This window comes from Mesoplodon mirus (assembly GCF_964341445.2).
Source record: "Mesoplodon mirus genome assembly, chromosome: 1".
Classification (NCBI taxonomy): Eukaryota; Metazoa; Chordata; class Mammalia; order Artiodactyla; family Ziphiidae; genus Mesoplodon; species Mesoplodon mirus.
In genome coordinates, this window is record NC_138976.1 from 83,612,816 (window position 1) to 83,639,306 (window position 26,491).

Here is a 26,491-nt window from a genome sequence, read left to right on the forward strand (position 1 = left end):
GTCTCTACATCCTCCTGATGGGATGATTTAAATTACTCTTTCATTTAAACAGGGGAGGAGGGTGGGTAAGAGGCCCCTAGACTTGATCATTTTAAGGCAGACCAGATGACATTCAATGAGCAGCTGGTCATTCGTCAGCACATTCATGGTTGGTGTGTGGCCTGCCACACGAGCCCCCAGCAGACACGAACAGCAGAAACGCAAGCATTTCTTGGTAAGGTCACATGGTTGGAGGGACAAAATGTTCCTCTAGGAGCCAAGACAGGAGGACTTAGACTCAAATAAAAAAATAGTGACCATGCAGAAGCAGGTGAGGAATTCTCCTCTTTGTCTCTGTTACAGCTCTGCATCCCTCCAGTCTAGCTCTGCCCTGGCTGTCTTCTTCATTTTGATGCCAGAACACACCCCTTCACCTGCACCTACTGCCTCTGCCACCTGAGAGCTGCTTCCTCTGTTAAACTTTGGAGCCAACCTCTCCATTTCACCACTGCTTGCTAATGAGCATGTTTCATAAAACCCCGTGAAACACAAATACACTGAAAGAACATGCCCAACATCACTAAGGGTAAAACATTAGATATTTGTTCCCAGAAACACATCTTTATAACCCTTTAGAATACGCAGTAACTTTGAATACACATACACTAATAAAACACTGCACATAGATGTTGTTAAGGAAGAAATGCAAAGCTTCCCTCTGATATCTTTTTGAGGCTGTGAAATTCATCAGAGGGCAAAGGTCAACTTCATTCCACTCCCCTTTCAAATGAACCTCAGTGGAGGCTGAATTACAATGTTTTACTGTAGAATGAGAATAACAGATGCTATATGTAAAACTATATATACAGAAAAGCTAAGGTACTTCACTGTCACTATCAATAATCTGGTTACAGACATCATGGTAAGCTACTTGAACTCAATACTGAATTGTTTCAGACCTGGCAGGTGCCATGTGGCAAAAGCACACAAGTTGTTCAAACAGATCTTGGGTAAAATCCCAGTCCCACCCTTACCTATGTGACTTTGAGCACTTAACCCTGAAGCTCAGTTCCCTTATCTGGAAATTAAAGATAAGTAACAGCTACCATATGGGGATTGTGCAGAGGTTTAAGTGAGCTAATACCTGACACATAATCAATACTCCCTAAGTAAATATCAGTATCCCTTTCCTTCTTCCTAGCCTCCTCCCTGCTGTCCCAATAAAGGGTCCTTGGAGTCCAGAGGGAGATGGTTAATGACTTGGCTTAGAGGGCACACAACAGACCAAGAGGAAGTTTTCTCCCTTGAAACCCAAATATCTATATCTGTTAAAAATGATGCATTGGGAACTTCCCTGGCAGTCCAGTGGTTAAGATCTACACTCCCAATGCAGGGGGCCCAGGTTCGATCCCTGGTCAGGGAACTAGATTCCTCATGAGCCCACATGCCTCAACTAAAGATTTCACATGCCACAACTGAAGATCCTGCACGTGGCAACAAAGATCCCTCATGCCGCAACTAAGACCCAGTGCAGCCAAATAAATAGATAAATTTTTTTTAAATGATGTGTAATCGGGGGGTGAGATAAATTAGGAGTTTGGGATTAACATATACACACACTACTATATAAAATAGGAAACAGCAAAGACCTACTGTATAGCACCGGGAACTCTACTCAATATCTTACAATTACCTATAATGGAAAAGAATCTGAAAAAGCATTTATATATATATATATATATATATATATATATGAATCACTTTGTTGTACAGTTAAAACTAACACAACATAGTAACTTAACTAGACCTCAATTTAAAAAATGATGTATAATATATGTATAAAATAAATAAGCTACAAGGATATATTGTACAGCACAGGGAATATAGCCAGTATTTTATAACTATAAATGGAACACAACCTTTAAAAATTGTGAATCACTAAGTTGTACACCTGAAACTTATATAATATTATACATCAACTATACCTCAATAAAAAAATTAATGATGCATAGTATTTGAAAGTTGTTAAGAGAATAGATCTTAAAAGTTCCCATCACAAGAAAAAAAATTCTGTAACTATGTATGATAACGGATGTTACTGTGGTGGTCATTTTGCAATATATACAAATATTAAATTATTATGTTGTATACCAGAAACCAATGTAATGTTATATGTCAGTTATACTTCAAAATATTAAGGGGAAAAAAGACTATAACCTTGGAGCTTCCCTGGTGGCACAGTGGTTGAGAGTCTGCCTACCAATGCAGGGGACACGGGTTCGAGCCCTGGTCTGGGAGAATCCCACATGCCGCGGAGCAACTGGGCCCGTGAGCCACAGCTACTGAGCCTGCGCGTCTGGAGCCTGTGCTCCTCAACAAGAGAGGCCGCAACAGTGAGAGGCCCGCATACCGCAATGAAGAGTGGCCCCCACTCGCCGCAACTAGAGAAAGCCCTCGCACAGAAACGAAGGCCCAACATAGCCAAAAATTAATTAATTAATTTTTTTTAAAAAAAAGACTATCTATAACTTCAAAAGAAATGATGTGTAGACACATACAAGGAGATTAAATTATGGTGGTAAAGAGAAATATGTCAACACAGCTCATGGAAGAAACCCTATCTTCTCCCCCCAGGTTCAAACACCAGTGTTATAAAACCTGTCCTGAGAAGACCTACAGGGAAGAATCTGAATGCAAAGCATGTGATACCAACTGTGGCAACTGCGACCAGAATGAATGCTACTGGTGTGAAGAGGGCTTCTTCCTCTTGGGTAAGCTCAAAAATGGCATTGTACAAAGGGACAGCAAGGCTCCGGGGCTCCACCCAGAAATGGGAGAGCTCCTCTGATCACTTTTAAAGTCTTCCTGTGCCTCTTGTCCAAGGAGGAATTTTAATTTGGTTTGAAAATAAAATAGCCAGGACTACTTCTTTCTGCTTTTATTATTGAAGCATAGCTCCTATTCAGTCATTAATCTCAAGTGTCTCTAAGCTGACGGAAAGAAGCGTGAATGGAGGGGAGGGAGAGGTGCTGAAGAGAAGTGCTTTGGAATTGAAGTCACCTGGAATATTCAGAACATAACTCTTTCCTTGAGACTTCATCCGTGTTATATATTCCTTGCACTGTATAAGTTAAATAAGATCTTTTGTCTTAGATTTTGGTCAATGCATTGACTTTGATGTAAATGAATAGTTAGGAAAGATAAATACTGTGAGCCTTCCAACTGAAGAGAATAGTCCAGGTTCTTGAATGTTTGTGGGAGAGAGAGTGGGGCAGAGAGCCCACAGTGACCTTCAGAGATTCTATATGTAGAGATCATTTTATCTGCAGTTTTTCAAGGCCTTGAGGACATGAAAGCTTTTATTCTATGCTCCTAACCCTTTGAGCTGATAGCCAACTTAAATTTTCAGTTGAAAGAGGACTTAAAGCGTTGGATTTATTAAGACATGATTCTTGGTTGAAATAAGCAAATGCCATCATGGTTTCTTAAAAAACTAAAACATGTTCCTCAGCCTCCCTTCGGTCTGTTTAAAACTTGGCCCTGCGTAGAGCGCCAGGCACAGCCAGCCAGGGTTGCGCTTCACGCCTCCATTCTGTGTTCTCACGTAGGCGGCAGTTGCGTGACAAACTGTGGCCCTGGCTTCTACGGTGACCCAGAGATGGGAGAATGTGAGCCCTGCCACCGAGCCTGTGAAACCTGCACTGGTGTTGGCCACAACCAGTGTAGCAGCTGCGGAGAAGGGTTGCAGCTGCTGCATGGGATGTGCGTGCATCTGGCCCAGACCCACGTGGAAGGCAGATTCTGGAATGGTATGGACCTCCCAAGAGAGATCACAGGTGTCTAGCTGCCTCCTCTGGCTCCTCCCAACCCCCAAACCCTTGCTTTCGGGATACCCAAGAGATGAAGGTTGCCAGTAAAAGAAAAGCCTGGAGTCCCAGAGCCTCTGTGATGCTCACTGAGGGAGAGGATAAGAGGCTATGGCTGGCATTTGGTGAGGAGGGAAAACCCAAAGGGCCACTGATGACTGATCTGACCACTTGAGTTTCCACCTGGGTGGAGTAGACCGCGGAGCATGTAAAGAGCATCAGAGAGAGAAATGACTACCATTTTCTCAAAGATTTCAGAATAGCTTCTATCACATTCACTTATCTCTTTATTAAAAAAGAGATAAAAGAAAACTACCAGTGGGATAGCTTGTCCAGTTAGACAAGGAAGAATCACTCTAAATTATGGGAACTTCAGCTGAAATGACTGATCTTTCCAGCTGGATTATTAGAACTTGGCATCATTCAAGCTAACCTTTTAAAAGTTGCCCCTCTAGTTGCAGATGGGGAAAGTGGGGGGGCTTGAGAAGGGGCGGGAGGGAGGAAAAGTGTGGAAGCTTGGAATCTAACAGTAAATGCCTGTGTGTATTCATTCCCACCTGAGTGTTCAGAATTGGCCTCCAGACCCTGAAGCCTTGGTCACAGGCTTCCTGGCAAGGTATTACAATCTTGCAGTGACCTTTCCATGTCTGAGGTGGTTAAAAAACAAAATCCTCCCCCTGCTGGAAAAATCTGACTCACATTCTATGCAGAGACGCTCATGAAAACAAGAGATGCTCTCCGTTTTGATTTCGAGGAGAGGATTTGTTTAAAAAGGTCATTCCAGTGCAGAAGCAACAGCAGCTGAAAGCAGGTCTGCTTGGGATGATTCTTCTAAGAGCTGGAGGGAAGGAGAGATCTGGGGCAAGAGAAAAGCCTCTTGCTGGGTTTCAGAGGAAGGATGTCCACAGCTGCTGTCTACTTCGACAGTGTCGCATATGTGACTTAAAGGAAGAGCAGCTCGGAGGCCATCACAAACCCAGCAGCCAAAGGCCACGGAGAACACTGGCCGATTTCAGAGACACAGCTAGGAAGAAAATCATTCACTCCAGACTGGGATATCTTCCGTGAATTAAAGCTGAACCAAAATGCTGAAAACGAGTTTGTCTGGCATTCAGGCATTTAAGAGGCGGTGCAAGCCAAGAGGAAAATAGTCTGGTGGTGTGTTTCTAGCTCAGAACATCTGTATTTTATCTGGCGTCCAGATGATGAAAAAGTTCAAGGAGCCAAGAGTCAGAGCAGATTGATTCCCCAAACGATTACACGTCCCTTTCAACTGGACTACGCACTTCGCAAGCAAAAATCAGGTCTCGATTGCTCCCCCCTTTGTCGAAGCATCACACCTACCCCTCTGCATTTCCTACTATCAAAACATAATGTTTTTGAAGAGAGGAAGGAATTAGTCCATTTGGGGATTTAGTACTAAGGGATTCAGGAAGCAGATGAGAATGTTTCTCACGGCTGGACAAAAGCAATAAAGTCAATGACATGGCTGCACTTTCCCACATCTGTGATCTGGGAAATAAGACATGCAGACTATGAACAATGAGAAAAACTTAACTGAGCAAGGTAAGACCAGAGCTCAGCTTCCCCAGCATAGTTTAGGTACCACTGAAATGGACAGTAAACGAGAAATGTACTCCACAAGGCCCTGAGAGTATTTGAGCCAACGCCTACATTTTTCTCCTGACTTCGTTTCCTTAAAAAACAGGGTTGAGGTTGTAACAGGAGAGCAGAGGGTTCCAGAGAACAAGCACTAATTAACCGCACCTCTAAGATGATGGAAAGCAGATTGCAGTCATCCTGGGTCAACTCAGAGGGAGCCCAGACAAATCAGAGTGTTTATGAGAGAATGGAGCTACCTAGGTGGTACCAGCGAAGTGTTGTGTTGTTCTTGTTGTTTAAACACAGATTCAGATCCAGGTAGGACAGAGCAGATGGGACAAACTTTAGCCCATTTCTTCACCCACGCTACTACCTGTGGAAACAATAAGCTCATGCTTGCATCGGAAGACTATGACCACCCCCACTGTCTATGTCAGCATGTGTTGGGGAAATGCCCTTGAAATAAAAATCCAACTAGAGTCCACTGAACTCCTCTTTTAAGAAGGTGGCTACTCACAATGAGAGTGGTGAGGATGACAGGTCATCACCCGTTGTCAATTACCAGCTGAGCCTGGGAATGCCTCCTATCCTGGTCCAAGGATGGGGATTTTCCTACGCCTCAGACCATAGCTGACAAATCCTCCAGCCAAGACTAAGTAATCTCCAGAGATTCTTCTGCCACCTAAAAGTCACTGCACAAAAGTATAGATCATCCCCAGATTCCCTGTCCCAGTTCACTAACTAATATATTGTGAAGATTACTTAGGCCAACGTCCCTGCGTGGCAATAATAGAACCAATGTTAAACAGGCTGCTGCCAATGGCATCAACAGTGACTCAGGCATCGGTGAAAATGTTCAGGGGTGGCAAGCCACGGGCTTTGAAAGAAGATGATGGCTTCAGCTGGTTTCCTGAAACCATTGTTGGGAATGGAAACAGTGTACCCTACTACTGTTCAATCATTTGGGTTTTCTTAAGTGGTTTTCTCCCTGGTAGTGCTGGAAAGTCTTCGGAATAATTCCTGCACATTTCCCCTACCCACCTATTTCCCTCATTAAAACCATGTTTGTAGCAGGCTCTCATTACATATTCTGATGGGTAGTCTAATCTACAAAGCACAGACATGGTAAATTAACTTTTTATCTGTGACCACATCCTAACAATTTATCACTAGCCTGTCTTTTGATCTTAATTCCTATGCTCTGAGAAAGACTGAAATCCCAGAGTCAGTTACAGACACTGGAAGCCACTCATGTGCGAAAAGAAATTCTCAATAGTGGGGAGATACGTTGTTTCATAGTAACTGAACTTTAGAGAAGTTTAAAGAAACCATGAGAATCTGTTTTTTTAGAAGGACTTTGTAGATGTGTACAGTTGCCTCACTTAACTTACAAATGAGAACATGATTTTTACTTAATTAACCAATCACAACTCAGAGTGCAGAAAATACATGTTTCTGGGTAGCTAAGTAAACTTTTGGCCTAGTGGTATGAAGGAGCTACATGTATCTCCTTACACTGAGTATTAATTATCCAGGAATTTTATGAGTGGACCATTAAACCACTGCAATTTAAAATCAGCTATGGTGGGAATATTTACACCACAGAAATTGGCAAACAGGATGACTCAAGTTTTTGTTGTTGTTTCGTGTTCCAAAGAGCCATTTTACCAGTACATCACTGCTTTGACCTCTACCAAACTATTTTAAATCAAAGTGAATTACTAAAACATCTCTCTAGTGAACGTAGGCTTTAGAATTCGGCGTACCTGAATTCAAATCCTGGCTCTGTTCTTTACTACCTCCATAACCTTGAGCAAGATATGCATCCTCTCCGAGCCTCAGTTTCCTCACCTGTAAAATGAGAACATGAAACTGCCTCATACAAGGTCCTTTTGAGAATTGAATGAAAGAATACATATAAAGCCCCCAGCACATATGATGCAATAAAAGTTAATCTCTAACCCTTTAACCTAATCCAGTTTTAACCCATGAAACACTAGTTCACTTTCAAAACTGCCTCCTTGAGTTCATGAAAGAAAGCAATTTGGGGGCCTAAAGAGTAATACAGGTCTGGGAAAAATAGTCCCAGAAAGAAGGGCACTTAATGGTCTGTTGGGATGCCTAATAGCCAAGTTGAGTCCTGACTTAACCAAGAATGTGTACAAAGATGATAACAGCAGTTTTACTTATAATAACAAAAAAAGGGGAGAGCAATCTAAAAATGTAACAAGAGAAAAAAATTAAGTAAATTATGGTTCATACAAATACACAAACCATTAAAAATAATGTTTACAAAGAATTTTCGCGGCAAGAGAAAATGCCTATAAGATGTATAATATTAAATGAAAAATGTAGGGTTGGTATTATATATGCAGAAGATGTAAATGATTACATATATATGCACATATGTAATTATACTCACACATTCACTATAAAGATGGGAAATCTATATGCCAAAGTACACACAGTAGACATTTCTGGGTGGTAAGATTATGGGCAAACTTTATGTTCTTCTTTATCTCGTTTGCATTAAAAAAATAAAACACTTTATTTTTTTTAATAAATAAGAACCTGTGCCCACTGCAAGCCCATCTTTGGTGAAGAGCCCGCTGCAGGAGCGACGAAGGTGGAAGTTTCAAATCAAAAGAGGTAACAGGGAAATAGGGAGGAGAAGATAATCAAGTATGAGGAGAGTCTCTGTGATGTAGAAACCAACCCAAGAAGCCGGGCGGTGAGGAACAAGCAGGGATGCAGAAGTCATGAGAGAAACAGAGAGAGGAGGAAAACACAACACAAAATATAAGTGGGCGCCCAAAGGGAAAGACTGGGAGGAATTTCATCAGTGGAGACTTCTAGAACATACAAGGACATTCCTGAGGTGCTAAGTGGTTATGCTTGAGAGAGGCTATCAAGAAAAGCCTCTGTCCTTGCAAATCTTTAAGGAAAGCACCATTTGCCTTCCCAGTCACTGCAGCCTTGTTTGAAATAGCAAAGATTGGAAAAAACTAAATGGCTACCAATAAGAGTAGAAAAATGAAGTATGACACATCCACACAATGGAATACTATGGAGCCATCAAAAAGAATGAGGAGGTTCTTTAGGTACTGATAAAGAATGGTCTCCAGAATACTGTGTTACAAAAAAAAAAAAAAAAAAGGCAACATGATAAACATTGTGAACACATAAAGTTTGTACAAAAAGGTTGGAGGGGGATGGGGAGAGAGGAGAGAGACTTCACGGTATGTGCCTTTTCTGCATTTTGAACCATGTGAGTATTGCTTATTTGATTTTTAAAAATTTAAATAAGAAGAACCCCTGTTTTATAGGATTGAGTTATAGTTATTTTTGAAGGATGGACACTACATTTTCTTGGTCAAGGTGATCTTTTTTTTTGAGGTGGGGAGGTCTTGTTCAGTCTAGAATTTCTGGAGTAGCAAAAAGAGAAACTATGATTAAGGTCAAATTTTACTTGTTGACATTAAGTCTCTAATCTTTCATGATCAAAGAGCTCTGGCTGGAGAGGACTTTATCCTTTTGCCGAAGCCTGATTGCTAACTGCGTGTGCAGAGTACCCTCTAGTGGAGGAATGAGGACATTACAGAATTTTATACCAAGTATATTGGAGTAAAGTATCAAACTGCCAGAATTTGAGATATGTATGTGTAATTACAAATGCATGTATATGTGTAAATATGTACATTATATATTTTTAAATATGATAAAATTAATGAAAACTTATCTTTTTAAATATAACATTTTAGCATAAAAATGATAAAAGTCAAAACAAAATCAACCCATGGCCTTGATATATAATAACGATTTTCAAGGCGCTCAATAGCTAATGAATATTATTTTGTTATTATTCTTTGAATAACTGCTCTCAGAAAGTAAGCATCCTTTTTCCCCCAGCTTAAATGAGATATAATTGACATACAATATTGTGTAAGTTTACCGTGTATAACATGATGATTTGATATATGTGTATACTGCAAAGTGATTACCACAGTAAGGTCAGTGAACACATTCATCATCATCACTTTCGTGAAAATCTTGGGACTAGCATTGCTCTGCATTGGCTAACTGAATTTTTTTTTTTTTTTTCGGTACGCGGGCCTCTCACTGTTGTGGCCTCTCCCGTTGCGGAGCACAGTCTCCGGACGCGCAGTCTCAGTGGCCACGGCTCACAGGTCCAGCCGCTCCGCGGCATGTGGGATCTTCCCAGACCGGGGCACGAACCCACGTGCCCTGCATTGGCAGGCGGACTCTCAACCATGGCGCCACCAGGGAAGCCCCCTGAACTCTTAACAAATCCCCCAGGGACAGTACATCAGTCAGTGTCTACTGGAAAACCAGTACAAAATTTTCTCTCCAAACTAGGAAACAACTGCCACATAGCATGGCAGGACGGACAGTCATTTATATCCATGTATCTATAGCTATCTATCTTCCTACCTACCTACCTAGTTTTCTCTGTAGCAAGGCTCAGCAGTTTAGTAACCATGAGTGCCATCAGAGAAACCAAGCAATGCCTCCTGGTGCCACTCCAAGTATGGAACGAAAGAGAACGGGAAATAAAACAGAAGCCTGAGAAATGGGGTGGAATGGTAACAAATGAGGAAATCGGGAGAGAGGAGAAAGGAAGGAGGAGGATCCACCATTTACTGAGCCACTCTGTGCATGCTTTACACGTTAACTCACTCTGGCTTCACAAGAGTCCTGTAAGGGAAGAATCACTTGCTCTCATTTTAGAGACGTGGAAATTAGGACTCTGAGAGTTTAATTACTGTATCCATGGTTACCCTACTGGAAGCGGCACAGCTGGGATCTGAAGGCAGGTGTGACTAGAGACTGACTCTTGGGAGGAGAAGGAAGGAAATGAAAGGCAAGAGAATAGGAAGGAAGGAAGGAAGGAAGGAAGGAAGGAAGGGAGGGAGGGAGGGAGGAAGGGAGGAAGGGAGGGAGAAAGGAGGCAGGGAGGGAGGGAGGAAGGAAGTAGGGAAGGGAGGAAGGGAGAAAGGAAGGGAGGGAGGGAGGAAGGGAGGAAGGAAGGAAGTAGGGGAGGGAGGGAAAGGAGGAAGGGAGGGAGGAAGGAAGGGAGGGAGGAAGGGAGGAAGGGAGGAAGTAGGGGAGGGAGGGAAGGGAGGAAGGTGGGAGGGAGGGAGGAAGGAAGTAGGGGAGGGAGGGAAAGGAGGGAGGGAGGAAGGAAGGGAGGGAGGGAGGGAGGAAGGGAGGAAGGAAGGAAGTAGGGGAGGGAGAGAAAGGAGGAAGGGAGGGAGGAAGGAAGGGAGGGAGGGAGGGAGGAAGGGAGGAAGTAGGGGAGGGAGGGAAGGGAGGAAGGTGGGAGGGAGGGAGGGAGGTGGGAGGGAGGGAGAAAGGAGGGAGGAAGGGAGGAAGGAAGGAAGGGAGGGAGGAAGGAAGGAGGGGAGGGAGGGAGGGAAGGGAGGAAGGAAGGAAGTAGGGGAGGGAGGGAAGGGAGGGAGGGAGGGAAGGAAGGAAGGGAGGAAGGAAGGAAGGAAGGAGGAAAGGGAGGAAGGTGGGAGGGAGGGAAGGAGGTGGGAGGGAGGGAGGAAGGGAGGGAGGGAGTAGGGGAGGGAGGGAAGGGAGGAAGGTGGGAGGGAGGGAAGGGAGGAAGGTGGGAGGGTGGGAGGAAGGAAGGAAGTAGGGGAGGGAGGGAAGGGAGGAAGGTGGGAGGGAGGGAGGGAGAAAGGAGGGAGGAAGGGAGGAAGGGAGGAAGTAGGGGAGGGAGGGAAGGGAGGAAGGTGGGAGGGAGGGAGGGAGAAAGGAGGGAGGAAGGGATGAAGGGAGGAAGGAAGGGAGGGAGGGAGGAAGGAAGGAAGGAGGGGAGGGAGGGAGGGAGGAAGGAAGGAAGGAGGGGAGGGAGGGAGGAAGGAAGGAAGGAAGGAAGGAAGGGGAATGGTAAGATGCCAACAATAACAACTAACTGAACTTCAGGGTCATTTATATGACACATTCTGAGCTAGAACTTCTTTTTCTAATTTTCCCCCATGTGAGTCATGCTGATTCCTAGGCAATTACTGAAATTTAGTCAAGATCTCTATGTATATTGATTGAGTGATGTTATTGAGGCTGTTATGTATGTCTGCACAACTGCCCAGTGGAGTTGCTGCCTTCCTGGAAAAGCCTGTCCAGCAAATGGTCATGCAGGAAGAGAGGGGAAACAGCTCGCATGTTTCCCAGCTTAATGGCATATTAACATGGAATGGCCTGCCCACCACCTGACCAGCCAGAAAGCTCTCGGGTGCCTCTGCTATATTGATGTTTAACAATGACTGGGGACAAATTTAAGAGGAGATCAATTTAGGCTGCATCCCACAGTGACTACTCTGAAGAACACAGAGACCCAAACATTGACCAACTGTGAAATCTGGTTCCAAAGAACAACAACAAAAAAGCCACAGTGAATTCTCAGTTATCATCTTGGAGTGAACAGAAGTGGTCATCTAAGAATCCTGGGGAAATAAGTGATTACTTTTGACACAAAAACTCCTGCATGCATACACACAGCCACACACTCCTTTACCCCACACGTTTTTTTAAATATGAAAGAAGTAAAATTTGTTAGTTCAAATATCCCCTTAGTATTTAAGGCTATCCTGTCTTAATAGGATAGTCTGCAAAGGAAGGCTTGATAATCAATTGTCAATGACAGTAAGAAAAAAATAAAATAAATGAAGTCCACATGGTAGGCAGTGGGTGGTGCAAAGATTTAGCCAATGTCAACCTGAAGGGATTCTATTTGGGGTGAAAAGGGAAATGAGATTACCTATGAGATCATTTCCAACACTGCAGTGCTCTGAGCCTGTTCAAAAGAGACCGACTTCTTGTTTCTTTCCCTACACAGACCTCTTAGGAAGATACCAGCCTTGTCATTCTTCTTGCAAAACCTGCCATGAATCTGCAACCCTGTGCACTTCATGTCCAAAAGGTGAGTGTGGCGTGCAACAGAAGGAAGCAGTGGCAAAGCCAATTTGCTGTAACTCATGTACATCAGCATCTCTGTGTAAGGGGTTTGCAGGACTTGACCTAGTCCCATCACATGTTGCTATCACAGTAGCTACTCTGGAGAAACACATGGACCTAAACACTGACCTATAATAAAAACTGGCTTTCAAGGGACCAGAACAAAAAAGAAAATGTTTCTTTTCCAAAAGCACGATGAAGTTAGTGATTGATTTGGCCACAGAGTTTGTTAGGGTCTCTGGGTGTCTGACATTTCTAGAGGTTCCATTGTTCTTTTTAAGTGCATTAGCTGAAACAAGAGAATTAAGGTGGGGATAGAGAGTCTACCTGCTATTTTTCTTCATTTTTGGTACTGAATTTAGGGGAGAAAAAAAAAGCACAACATAACAGCTCAACAAATTAATTTGTTTCATCAAATATAAAAACACATCAGAAATAAGTTTCCTGAATTAGGGGGACAGTTTATTAACATGGTACATTAGGAATTAAGAATTTAAGAATCACTATTAAAGTGATCATTATGTTGAAATGTGCAATGTTAATAGTGAGATAAGATGCAAAAACAACAGAACTTAAAATGACAGGTGTGCCATGATCCTACTCCTACAGTATATAGAAGTCAACACACAAAAATTGATGGAGTTTTCTTGAAATTTTGGAGTTCAGGGTGATTTTTAAATTGCTTTCTTTAAAAATAATATTATCTTATTTTTTTTCCATTAAAACTAAATAGATGGACTGTCTGTTAAATGTGGAGTTGGGTGGAAGGGTTGCTACTATGTTAGTGTCCTAACAGGATAGGCTTTGGGAAACAGAATAGACTCCATCAAGCTGTGCGTGTATAACTGCCTCACACCAGGAAGGTCTTAATAGACAAAGTTCTTAAGACAAAGGTCTCAATAGATGGACCACCTGGGCAATGGGAAGTCCCATGGTGACCCGTAGCAATATCAATAGGAAAGGCAAAGAAACAAGCCTGTTGTCAATTTCCTTTCTAGAGCTTTAACTCATCTTGGAAGACTTAGCATCACTAATAGATATTTTGGTAATCCTGATATAAGTGTTCCCGATACTCAGGTCTTTGGAGCAGTTAAAAAAGCTGTCAGGAACATCAGTTCTCTGCGTGGATGTGTGTGCTGTTAGATTAGACACACGATGACCGTCTGACCTGCCTTCTTCCCTGGGTTTCTAGGCACATATCTGTTGGCTCAGACCTGCATCCCATCCTGTCCCCAAGGCATGTGGCCCTCAGGGAGGAGCGGCAGCTGTGAGAACTGTACGGAGGACTGTGCCTCTTGTTCTGGAGCCAATCTTTGCAAAAAGTGCCAAACGCAGCCAGACCACCCCCTCTTCCTCCATCAAGGCAGGTGCTTCACCAGATGCCCTGAGTAAGTTTTCCTCTTCCTTTCACTTGCTACTTGTGTTCGTTCTCCTGCAGTACTTTGGGGGCAATTCCTCCCCATTCACCAAAGACCTCTTCTCTCCCTTGGTTAGAGCACCTACATCCGCCTCCCTTCTCGACTGTCTGACATCACTGTCCGCCACAACAGCCAAAGCTTACATAAGGCCAGATGCACGCTTCTACCTTGTGACCATGAGATGTATACATTTTTACCTTTATGAAATATGTTTATTTTTTACCTTGTATTTATGATCAAACAGTTGTCAGGGTTTTTTTTTTTTTTTTCCATCACAAAAGTGAGGCTGTGATAGGCTGTGGAACACACGGACCTCTTCTACACGTTGAAAGTGAGGTATGAATCACAGATAATAAATAAAGAGTAATACCTGCCTAGTTATTTATTGGTTCCTCATGGCTTCCTTGGTCCCCTGGTTTATAATTCCTTTACTCTTCCTATCAATGGTCCTGCCTCCAGGTTTTACTTAAATGGGAAGTGGGAATAGCAAATGGAAAAGTTCATCAGGAAAATTTCGGTGACAAGCAGCAGAAATGTCAAAGAGCATGACAGAAAATAGGGGGTGTATTAATGCATACAGTAAAATGTTTGGAAATCTAGTATTGGTTATTTCAGTGGCCAATGCTTCATTAGAAACCCACAGTCTTTCATTTTGCTCTTGTACCTTCCTCAGCTTGTCCTCCCCCGAGCCCACATTGTCTGTCCATCCCCAACTGCACCACCCCATACTGCAACAACCTGAGACAGAAAAGGGTGCGTTTCTCCTTGTTTATCTCTTTTTAAGAGGAAAGAAAACATCCTCAGACTTCCCTTCACATCTCATCACCAGAATGCATCACTAATATCTTCCTAAACTGATCGCTGGCAAGGAGAATGGAAATGTAAGGATTGATGTAGGTTGAACAAGATCTGCCCCTGAACACCCACAAAAATCACAACACCAACAGCCAGGAAGAGTGGAGAGAGGGAGGCAAGAAATGAGTTTGGGGAAGCAGCCTACAACATCTGAAGGAACTAGACATTTTATTTGCCCACTGCTTAAAAGAACTTCATGATAAAAACAACATCTATTTTCTAGTGACCTGTTGGTATCTGTTACTGAGATTGATCCTGTTGGGTACAAATATAAGTCATGGTACTGATGCTCAAAAAGCATCCAATCTGGACTTCCCTGGTGGCGCAGTGGTTGAGAATCTGCCTGTTAATGCAGGGGACATGGGTTCGAGCCCTGGTCTGGGAGGATCCCACATGCCGCGGAGCAACTAGGCCCGTGAGCTACAACTACTAAGCCTGTGCGTCTGGAGCCTGTGCTCCGCAACGGGAGAGGCCACGACAGTGAGAGGCCTGCACACCGCGATGATGAGTGGCCTCTGCTCGCCGCAACTAGAGAAAGCCCTCGCACAGAAACGAAGACCCAACACAGCCAAAATAAATTAATTAATTAATAAACTCCAACCCCCAACATCTTCTAAAAAAAAAAAAAACCGAAAGAAACCATCAAAATGTTTAAAAAAAAAAAAAAAAAAGAGAGGCCGTGACAGTGAGAGACCCGCGCACCACGATGAAGAGTGGCCCCCACTTGCCACAACTAGAGAAAGCCCTTGCACAGAAACGAAGACCCAACACAGCCATAAATAAATAAATAAATACTTTTTTTTAAAAAAAGCATCCAATCTAGTGTAGAAGCCAAATGTATCCAATTCAATTCTACAGATACATGTTTAGTACCTACTGGATATAAGAATTGATATTGGAAGCTAAGATCAAGTGAAGGAAGTCTGAGCTTACAACAGGCTTACAATCCAGTAGGGAAGGTTACATCGATCAATGTCATACTTTTCAGGTCCTTAATACACAAAGGGCTAAAAGATTCCAAGGAAGAAGAAACCATTTAAAAACAGCTACTTACTGAGAGCTTGCAATATCTAGGCACTGCACTAAGGGTTTCAAATGCACCATCCTATTAATCCTAACAAGAATCTTCTTATCCAGATACAGTTGACCCTTGAACAACACAGGTTTGAACTGTGAGGTTCCACTTACACGCAGATGTTTTTTTTTTTCCAGTAAATACAGTACTATACAATCCATGGTTGATTGAATCCACAGATGCAGAACCATGGATACAAAGGGCCAACTATGGGAACTGAGCATCCATGGATTTTGGTATTCCTGTCTGGTCCTGAAACCAATTTCCTGCAGATACTGAGGACACTATATCATTATTTCCCCCCATTTTATGGGTGAGGAAAGGGGTAGCATGCCCAACATCACACTGCTAACACATGGCATGGTCAGGATTTCAACCCAAATCTCTCTAGCACTGAAGTTGATGTGCTTAACCATTGCACTATGCCACATTTTCATCCAACTGGGGTTTCTTTTTTCTTTCTTTATAACAGCTTTATTGAGATATAATTCACATACCACACCATTCACCCTCATAAAGTGTACAATGCAATGGTTTTTAGTATAGTCAAAGGGTTGTACAACCATCACCACAATTGATTTTAAAATACTTCCATCACCCCCCAAAGAAAACTCTATACCCTTTTAGCAGTTACTCTCAATTTCCCACAGCCCTAAGCAACCACTAATTTACTTTCTGTCTCTATAGATTTGCCTATTCTTGAACATTTTAGATAAATAATACAGAATGGAACCTTTTGTGACCGACTTCTTTTATTCAGCATAATATTTTCAAGGTTCCTCCCCAGTTGGGTATTTGAGAAGAGGCTTAATGGTGAAAGGGTCAGGGTAAGAGAACCCAGCACAGCAGGGAGAAAGGAGTATGAGGGAAGACTGAGTCAGGAAACACCCAGCTCTCCTTCCCCAGCCACCACGCTTCAGCCTCAGCAAAGTTAGCAAAGATATTCTACAACAAAGGTGAAGGTCAGAAATCTACTTACCAAAGTCAATCATTGCTTCCTTATTAACCCTTGTCATGGTGGGACTGAACTGGTTGTCATTATCATCACCTTACTTATCTAATCATTATCACCATTTTCCTACTATCTCTTGGATTCTTCAAATGTTCCAGGAACTGAAAATGCATTAAAGTGAGGCAGAAAGAGATGCATTTTGCTTTCATCCAATTAGTTGACCATTCCACACTTTTCTTCTCCAAATCTGGGTTGAGCCACTCAGATTTGGAGGAATAAAAAGAAGCAATGGGACCCTATGCAGATACATGGCAGCCAAGATATTTTCTTTTCTTTTCTTTTTAAGCAATAGGGAAGCTACTAACATGCCCTGAAAATCCTGCAGACTATGGAATCACAAGAATGTGCTTTCCTGTCTTGAATAGGGTGGTCTTATTACTGTGGAGTCCTTGTCTTTATGTTTACAAAACAACAGGGGAGATAAAGTCTGAGGAACATATAATACCCAGCTTGGCTTGGCAGCTTTGTTTCTCTTTCTGCAAAATTGCCCTTTGGGGTGCAATCCATCCTAAAATAGCAATGAGATTTATAACAGAAACACAACCTGCAAAGAAATGATATCCAGGTATTCAGAATTATTTATAAATCGGCATTAGTGGCCACTGCTTTTTCAAATATGGTATATGTTCATCAAATTAAAAAGTTCGAGCAGTAACATACATCATTACAGTAATTGTTTAAAAGGTAATGCAAAACTTAAAGTGTGCTCGAATTCACCACATATGAACAGATTTGAAGCTCTGGTAGAAGAAAAAATGGTCTTCCTTTAAGCGTTGGCTGTCACTGTCTTATGTGTTTGTAAAATATAGATAAAGTTCCAGAACCATACAGCTTTTGCATTACATATATTTATCTGGACCGAAAGACTTCAACGTAAAGTACTTTGAATTTAACAATTTAATACATGTGGCCATTTCTTCTCAAAAAAAAATGTGTCTTCTTAAATAAAAATAACAGTGAAATAAAGCATTAACTAAAAAGTCTTGTAAGTGCAGGGAGAAGACAGGAAGACTAATTACTGGCCAGATCTATGTGGAGAAGGCTGCTTTCAGCAAAGTGGCTCTCTGAAAAACACCTTCTCATGTTGCCTTCTGGCTGCCTCCCATCTGACAAGTTTCTGAGATGCCTGTATTTTTGAATTAGTAGTCATCTTCAACAGCTTTGTTTTCTTTTTTTGCTTGAATCTATTCCTTTCATTTCAGCATCTCCTCTGACATCCACTGACTCCTTTATGAGAAGAATCTGAGAAAGCTTTCTTCATGCTGCATTTCTTCAAATTCTGTACTAGAATTGCTCACCTTAAGCACCCAGCAACTATTCTTCAGAGACCTTGACCAGGCCTAGCACTGAAATTTCCCCAGAAGCCAGGTGATATCACATAGCCCAAAACCCCCAGCCACTAAACACAGGTTGGTCTTTCCTGCATGGCCAATCCCCACCCTAAAACTACAGACTATGACTGGTCCCACCCTGCGTTATTTTGTTAGCATAAATTCTAAGGTGGTCAGAGGAGCATATAACATTCCTAGCACTTGGTAAATTCCAAGAATTTAGAAGTTAGCTAGGGAGAAAGGCTAGACCTCTCTTTGGAGGAGGCCAAATCCCTTGCTACACACAAAGAAATAAGGAATCTACCAAATTCTCATTCAGGTAGATGTGATATGTTTAAGAATGCACTAAATTTCCTTAACTTCAAATTTCTCAAATTCAGTCAAACTCTTGATGAGCATATAATACATTTCTATCCACTGTCTTGTTAAATGCAATTTTAAGAGATTGACTTGTTGGACAAAGTAGTAGTACTGTCTTTGTTCTTCAAGTGTTCTCCATCATGGTCCAAAAACAAACTAAGGATACTAATGAGTAGGGAAGCCTGGCCTTACTTTTCATCTGGATACTATTTAGTTATCCCTCTTCTATCTAGACTTCTTTCTTCTCCGATTTTTCTACTTAAAACTACATTAGAAATGTGACTTTTGTTCACCCCTGTCCTAATTCTTCCTGACACATTCAGTACATTTTTGTTTACTGAATTAATATAAGAAATTAGTGACTGAATGATTAAATGGATGTGAATGAGTTAGCTAATTAATTAAAACATCAACTAAAGATGCTATATAAGAAGGTTCTTTTATTGGCTTGAGGATTCAAAGAGGATTGTAGTAAATTGAGTTACTTGCTGCAATTCTTCACCCTTCCTTGTATCTATGCCTTCCACCTGTAATGTTGCAGCACTTCCCATGAGTAGCAGAGTGGACTTCCCTGACCCTTGACTTTGGTCTGGGTAATTTGATTTGCTTTAGCCAATGGCATGTTAGAAGAAGAGAATCAGAGGCTTAAAATGAAATGTGCTTGCCTGTGTTGACCTGATGAACAGACTGTCAGGTATTTCTCCAGCAATGATGGGTTTATTTGGGATCAGCAGAGAACTGCAACTCAAGGTCTGTAAACATGGTGAGCTACATGCAAGTTCCTGCACAGCAAAGGAAGGAGAACAATTTTATAGAGAGGAAAAGAAGTTGGGAGGGCTTAGTAAACAAAGAGTTTGTGGCTTTTCATTGGCTGAGTCCTTGTCAGGAAAGAAAAGGAGACTTTCTTCTTCCTCTTCGACTTTGCTATTGTCACAGGGTGTGAGAACTCCCCTTCTGGTCTCCCAACTCATTTAATTGAGGCTTCTCATTTTTTTTTTTTTTTTACATTTCCCCCTTTTGATCAAGATCACTGATCAAGAATCAGGTTTTCTAATTTCAGCAGCTTTTTGTCCCTCAACGTCAGGAAGGACTTTTCCTGGGTGTAATGTCTCATGTCAGAGGGAAACTGTACAGATTGGAAACTTAGTAAGGTCACATTCAAGTAACAAGGAGTGGCAGGAGGGAGAAATCTCCAGCACTTTTTATCTACAGTCCATATGTTATGAAGATCATAGATATTGAAGTTCATTTAAAGATGTCATCATCAAAGGTTTGGCAACAACTTCCAACAGGTCTAGTCCAGATATCTTGGGAAAGTCATCTCATCAGATGTCATCTTCTTCAATTCTGGGAAATCTTTACTTTCAGGTCACCAGATGATGTGCAGGTCAAATCAGGGTTCAGTGCTTTCTTTATGTGTGTCCAGTGAACCCAAGAGTCTGTTCCTTGGAGTGTGGCAGCACAAGAGTTGGTTAGCAGTATGTAATAGGGACCTTCCCAGCAAGGTTAAGAGAGTTCTTCTGGAGGTATCTTTTCCAAGAGATGAAATCTCCAGTTTGCAAGGTATGATGCTTAAGGTCTTCATCTCCCATGGCCATACTGTGAAAAGATTGCTCTAATAAAGCATGTTTACTTTTAATAGAAGCAATTAGGCCGTTGCAATATTGGTGTATCTCTCCTTTTATCGGTTGAGGGTCGAAATAACTAGGAACCAAGTTCATTGGGCATCCTGTGACTATCTCAAATGGTGAGAGTTTATGAATTCCAAAAGGAGTGGATATGAGATTTAGAAGTACCAATGGCAATGCTTGTGGCCAAGGTATTTGGAGGGCCTCTACAGACTTTTCCTACTGAGTCTTAATAATGCCATTAGTGTGTTTTACTAAACCAGAGGGTTGAGGGTGGTAAGCACAGTGAAAGTGTTGTAAAACTGGCCAAACAGTACAGACTTGTCTAAGTACCTGATCAATAAAATAGGTTCCTCAATCACAATGAAGTTCAAGAGGAGTTCCAGGCAGGGAAAATGCTTTCCAAAGGATTTAGCCACAGAAAAGGCAGTAGCCTGTCTACAAGGGAAAGCTTCAGTCCAGAGTGAAAACATACAGACCATGACTAAAACATATTTACATCCATTAGACAGAGGAAGTTTATGTAATCCATTTACCAGACATCAAGTGGTCCATCAGGCAGTTTAAAATGTCAGGAAACAGTATGAAGAGGCTTCCCTGGGTTGTGGTTTGGACAAGCGGGAGAAGTGAGGTAAATACCTTTTGTTGCCTTGTTAATGTTTCCCCACCAGTACTGATTCATGAAGGCTATCATTTTGTCATAGACTGAAGGTTTAATGCATGTACAATGGTGGGGAGTGGGAATTTCAGAGTCTCCAGTAGGACTGGCTTGTTATATGGTCCAAACTAGAGCTTTCTCTTTTTAATCAAACCAACAACTACTGAATTTCCAAATTTGTTTTTCCTTTTCTGAGGCCAACTGTTGGGCCTCTCTAGCCATTTTTTCTAAATTATCACTTGGGGAAATGATATTATAAAATATCACTTGGGGAAATAATATTATAAAATATCATTTGGCTGCTATTTGACCCTTTAAGGGCATCATTCCTTGCAAAAGTATCAACAGGATGGTTTCCCCTAGCTTGTAGTTTTGACTTCCGGAGTCAAACTACAAGCCCCAGAATCTTAATAGCTAAAGTGACAGGTAAAAGTACTGTATCCACTGATTCCTGAACATAGGGGCCATTTAAAATGTTATTTCCCCCGGGAGTAAGGAAGCTACCTTGCTTCTACAACATTCCAAAATCATGCATTATTCCGAAAGCATATCTCCTATCAGTATAAATATTGGCAGTTTTGTCCTTAGCTAAAGTACAAGCCTGTGTAAGAGCATATTATTCAGCCTGCTGGGGTGAAGTAGCCATAGGTAAAGATGCTGCTTCAACAACATCAAAAAGAGTTGTAATAACATACCCAGCACAATATTTACTATTGTCACCTTGTTAAATAAGACCATCAGTGAACAAGATGTCAGTGTTATCCAATGGAATTTCCTATAGATCATTATAAGGAATCAGGAGGTGGTCCGTCAGCATTAACCAGTGGTGGGGTATTTCATCTGCGATGGAAGGAAGAAAAGTAGCTGGGTTAAGGTTATGATAACATAAAAGAGTTATGTGAGGAGCAGTTAACAAAAAGACTTCATAGGAAGTGTCTGGCTGAGAAATGTTGAATGTGATGAGAATTCAGGAGAGCTTCTACTTCATGAGGAGCAAAAATGGTTAAAGGGGATTCCACAACAATTTTCTCAGTGGCCTTAACAAGAAGGGTAGCGGCTTTAATGGCTCTAAGGCAAGAGGGGTATCCCTATGCCACAGGGTCCAGTTGCTGGCTATAATACTCTATGGGTCACAGGTGGTCCCCGTGTTTTAAATGATTACTCCAAGGGCATTCCCTTCCTTTTCATATACAAAAATTGTATAGGTCATTAAACCTTTTGATCCTCTTAAAAATATTTTTATCTGTTAAATTTTAAGCTGTTTTTAAATTAAAAACATACTAAATTGAATAAAAAGCATTTTCTATTCTAACATAAGTCTCTAACAAAAAAGGAAAAATGAATGGAGATTAGGAGATAAAACAAAATCAGAAGATAACTAAACTATATACAAATTAAAAGTTGTGTTCAAACACACCAAATTCACAAGAATAATACCTATGCCTTTCCTTTTATTTTTCCAAACTTGATTTTTACCACACTTCCCCAGGAATTCTGATGGATTCATTGTGGTCAACAATAGCCATAGTCCTTCCATTTTCAGTCCTAATTCTCAGCTGCCAGGTGTGAATCACTGCCCTAGTTGGAAAGCTTCTCCAGTGGCTCCCTCTTCTCCCCACAGGGGCTTCTATGCAGAAGATGGCACTTGTGAACGCTGTAGCCCTTCCTGCAGAACATGTGAAGGGAATGCCACCAACTGCCACTCGTGTGACAGAGGCCTCGTCCTGGACCATGGGGTGTGCCGGGAAACCTGCCCCGAGAGGCACGTGGCCGTAGAGGGGGTGTGCAAACACTGTCCAGAGATGTGTCAGGACTGCATCCATGAGAAAACATGCAAAGGTACCTGGGAGCCTCACAGGGGAAAGTGTGGGGACCCACTCTCTGAGGGTGGGGTGTCCAAGTAGAACTGGAGGAGCCAGTCTCCCTGCCTTTACTGAAATTGACCTCCATGGGTGTCGTTGAGGAAACTAAGGGTGACATAAAGCCTTTCCATGATGGAGTCTGCAAATTAAGACAGACAAGAGCCCCTTTTTTGCACGATTTCTCCCACTCATGCACTGGGCAGTTAGAGTGTGGTAAGCACCATCCCAGTTGCTAGAGATACAGAAAAGAACCCAAAGTCTCTGCCTCTTTGAACACAAAATCTCATAGGAGAGACTGATATTAATAAAATACAGAGGTGGCTGGAGAATTTCAACTGTTATAAAAGATACAAAAGAAAATTTCAGGCCACTGTAAGACTCCGAGAGTAGCACTCTGGCTAGGATTTATTTTTCCCTGAAATTATCTCCTAAGAAAGGCTAATTTCCTCTCCAGGACAAGACAGACTCATTTAACTGGCTCTGTCTAATCCAAAGGACTCTCTTGGTGTAACCTAAGATTTTTCTGGAATTCCTCCCCAAATAAGAGAATAGGCACAAATAAAATAAATACACAATGCATTCTTCATACTGATTAACCATGTATATTTCATTGGTTTACCCTATCAGTGAATGAAAAATTAACTGATCCACGAATTCCTAAACTGCATTTTGTATTAAATAGAGCCTGAGGTGCTCAATACAATTTTAAGAATCTGTTAATACTTTCTGGTTTTTCAAACAACACGTCCAGCATCTCCATGACTCATCTGCCGTAGCACTACAGGTTTTGCAATAGAAGGGGCAGATCATTTCAGGATGTGAACCCAGCACCATCTAATTGGGCCACCATATGTGGTCTCCTCACCCTAGGCAGGGCTTGTGAGACAAGGAGGACAGGCCCTGGGAAGGTGGGAGTGGGGCAAAGGTACACTGGGGTCAAATGAGTCAAAGAGGTGGGCGATGGGCTAGCCCACTGCAGAAGGAATAAATTCCTTTCTGTTGCTCCCCTGGGGGTAACTTGCTGCTTCCCTCTGCCCACAGAGTGCATGCCTGAGTCCTTCCTGTACAAGGATACGTGCCACCAGTCCTGTCCCAGCCACTTCTATGCAGATGCGCGCCACTGTGTTCCCTGCCATGAAGACTGTCTGGAGTGCAGTGGCCCCTCAATGGATGACTGTGATCTCTGTGCTGAGGTGTCCTTGTTTCTCTACGATGGGCAGTGTTTGGAGGAGTGTCCAGAAGGAACTTACTTTGAAAAAGAGACGAAGGTTTGCAAAGGTAAAGACTTCCGGGTACATGGCCGAGCACCACATCCCAGGGAACCTACTTGGGATGATGAGTTTCTTCTAAGTAGGTTCTGGGGTTTGCGCAGTTCCATCCCAGTCCCAGAGCTGTGGTGTCAGCTCTTTCCCTCCTCCTTAAGGAAGCATATTTTGAATCTGCTCTAGTGTATGATTTATTTTAAATGAATCATTCCTTAGCTTTGATGATGTAACTTATTAACAATGAATCACGTTAACCCTCCTCACAACGGTAGCTGATCAAAAAGGATTCTCATGTGAAGATTTACAACAGAGATGATGAGCCTTTAAAAGTCACCCAAAATGGAAAATTTTTCTTAAACTTTTAATCCATTATAGGTTTATAGCAGCATAAGGAAAGCTGTGCCATAGAGGGTTTTCTCCATGCCTCTTGTCTCCCTAAAGCCACCCTCCTCCTCATCACCTGCAGCCTCTCCTGCCCGGGGTCTCCTATTCCATGTCCCATTTGGCATTTCAATCTCTACACGTTCAAGAAAGGATCTGTTATTATTTATGCTTCCTTATGTTTTAAGTGGGCATGAATTCTTTGCTTCTTATCAGTTGTCAGGGAAAAGAAAAATTAATTAAATATAAATTGCCCATCACTAGAGGAATTCTCAAGCAAGTGAGAGAAGCATTCTTAGGGAAAGGACTTTCCTTTTTCCCCCCAGTTTTATTGAGATATAATTGACATATAGCATTGTATAAATTTAGAACGTACACTGTGATGATTTAATATATGTATATATTTTGAAATGATGACCACAGTAAGGTCAGTTGACACTGACCTTAGTTACCTCTTTTTTTTTTTTCTTCTTTGGTAAGAACATTTAAGCTCTATTCCCTCAGCAACTTTCAAGTATACAACACAATATTGTTAACTACAATCACAGGATTCACTCCAACAAGGCAGCCAGTGGTAGTTTAGCCCCTTATGTTGCCACCAAGCAAACACGAGATAGATATCCAGAGGCAGCCCCCAACCACTGTGAGAGCTTGAGCGTGAACTCACATGGCAGGAGAAACCCTGGGCCACCCACATCCTAGTACGTACTCAGGGAACTGTTTTTAGTCAAACGTGAAGATGCAGTGTGCTCCTACAGCCTTTCTGCTCTAGCCTTACAATCTGCGTATAACTTTTTGTGTCTTATGTAAAGCACTACTTAGTGTCAATGTCCCACTTGACTGTATGGAAGAACGTGGACTTGAAGATGGGCAGCTGTGCCTGTGTAGCGGAGGGGGCGGGAGTGAACGTGTGAGGAGGCTGCAAACCTGTGGTTCAGTTTCCATGAGAAGTTTAAAGACTCAGCCAAAGGCCTGCAGGGCCATCTTGCCTGTACTAGGGCAGGAGCCGAGGATCCACTTTTGGCCTTTCTCTGGTGTTCCATGATAAAAGTAATCTGCCATATAGAGAACTTTACAAGTTCACAGTACATTTACTTAGTTTACCTGGTTTAATTTTCTCATTGAGAAAGGCCTCTGGTCCTCATCCCTGGTTGCCCATGAGAACCACCCAGGGAGCTTTAAAAAACACAGATGCCCAAGCTCAGGCCAGCTCAGCTATTGGGAACTAACCTGAGGTCTCTCCCTGCAATGCTGTTTCTCCTTCCATCAGTCCCAAGGGAGGCAGAGGGAAGCTGGTACTGGAAGAAACAGGGCAACAAGCTGACTTGCCAGAGAAGAAACAAAGGACCTGACCTGAAAATTAAGATTTGGGTTGGTGTAGAGAAGCTTCCAGAACCAAGCCATGTCCAAGCAAGATCTCCTCTAAGAAACACAAAGAATGGGATCCATTCTGATCACCCTGAATTTCTCCCTACGAGATAACATAGACAGGTCTAAGAACACCTCACCTTTCCCAAGGCGCTGGGGCAGAAATGGCCAAGAGCTCTTGTTAAGGTCCTGGGTTCATCTCCTCACCCTGCCCTTTCCCAGCCTAGTGACTTAGCACCTCCAGCCTCAATGTCCTGATCCAGATACACTGAGAAGATAACAATCACATAACAATCACAATAATAATACCATGCATCTATTCATCCAGGCAGTGCTTACTGGGGGCCTACTATGTGCTGGGTGCTCTTCCAGGCCTCGGGCACAGCAGGGAACAATACAGACAGAATCCTGCCCTCATGGAGTTGACATTCAACTGGGGAAGACAGACTCTGAAGAAGCCAAGTCAAAAGGAAAAATGAGGCAGGAAAGAGGGGCCGGAAGTTGGGCAGGAGGGAGTTGACATTAGAGAGAAGGCGGCCTGGAAAAGATCATTGAAAAAGGGAGGGAAAAAAAACTACTCACACAGGGAACAAACTACTCACATAGAGGATTCCCGGCAGAGGGAACGGCAACTGCTAAACCCCCGAGGTTGGAGTGACTTGTTCTCATTTCGTTTGTCTAACAAATATTTACTGAGTGCCAGTGTTATGTGCCAGCCCCTCTCATAGGCACTGTGCATTCCTAAATGCCTATAAAAGAGGTCTTTTGTATCAAGAGGTACTTACAACGCATATTAACAGTTGTTATGTTAGTAATAAGCTCAAATTACTGGGCGGTCAGTGGAGAACCA

At 42.4% G+C, this 26,491-nt stretch overlaps 1 protein-coding gene across 1 annotated transcript in view; it reads left to right on the forward strand.

Annotated features, from left to right (window-relative positions):
• PCSK5 (proprotein convertase subtilisin/kexin type 5) overlaps positions 1–26,491 on the forward strand; it is a 456,450-nt gene that overhangs the window by 408,244 nt on the left and 21,715 nt on the right. Inside the window, exons 26-31 of the mRNA XM_082614749.1 lie at positions 2,614–2,750; positions 3,588–3,788; positions 12,310–12,393; positions 13,621–13,816; positions 22,387–22,604; positions 23,669–23,905. Of these exons, the coding sequence (XP_082470875.1) occupies positions 2,614–2,750; positions 3,588–3,788; positions 12,310–12,393; positions 13,621–13,816; positions 22,387–22,604; positions 23,669–23,905 (1,073 nt within the window). The remainder of the gene's footprint in view (positions 1–2,613; positions 2,751–3,587; positions 3,789–12,309; positions 12,394–13,620; positions 13,817–22,386; positions 22,605–23,668; positions 23,906–26,491) is intronic.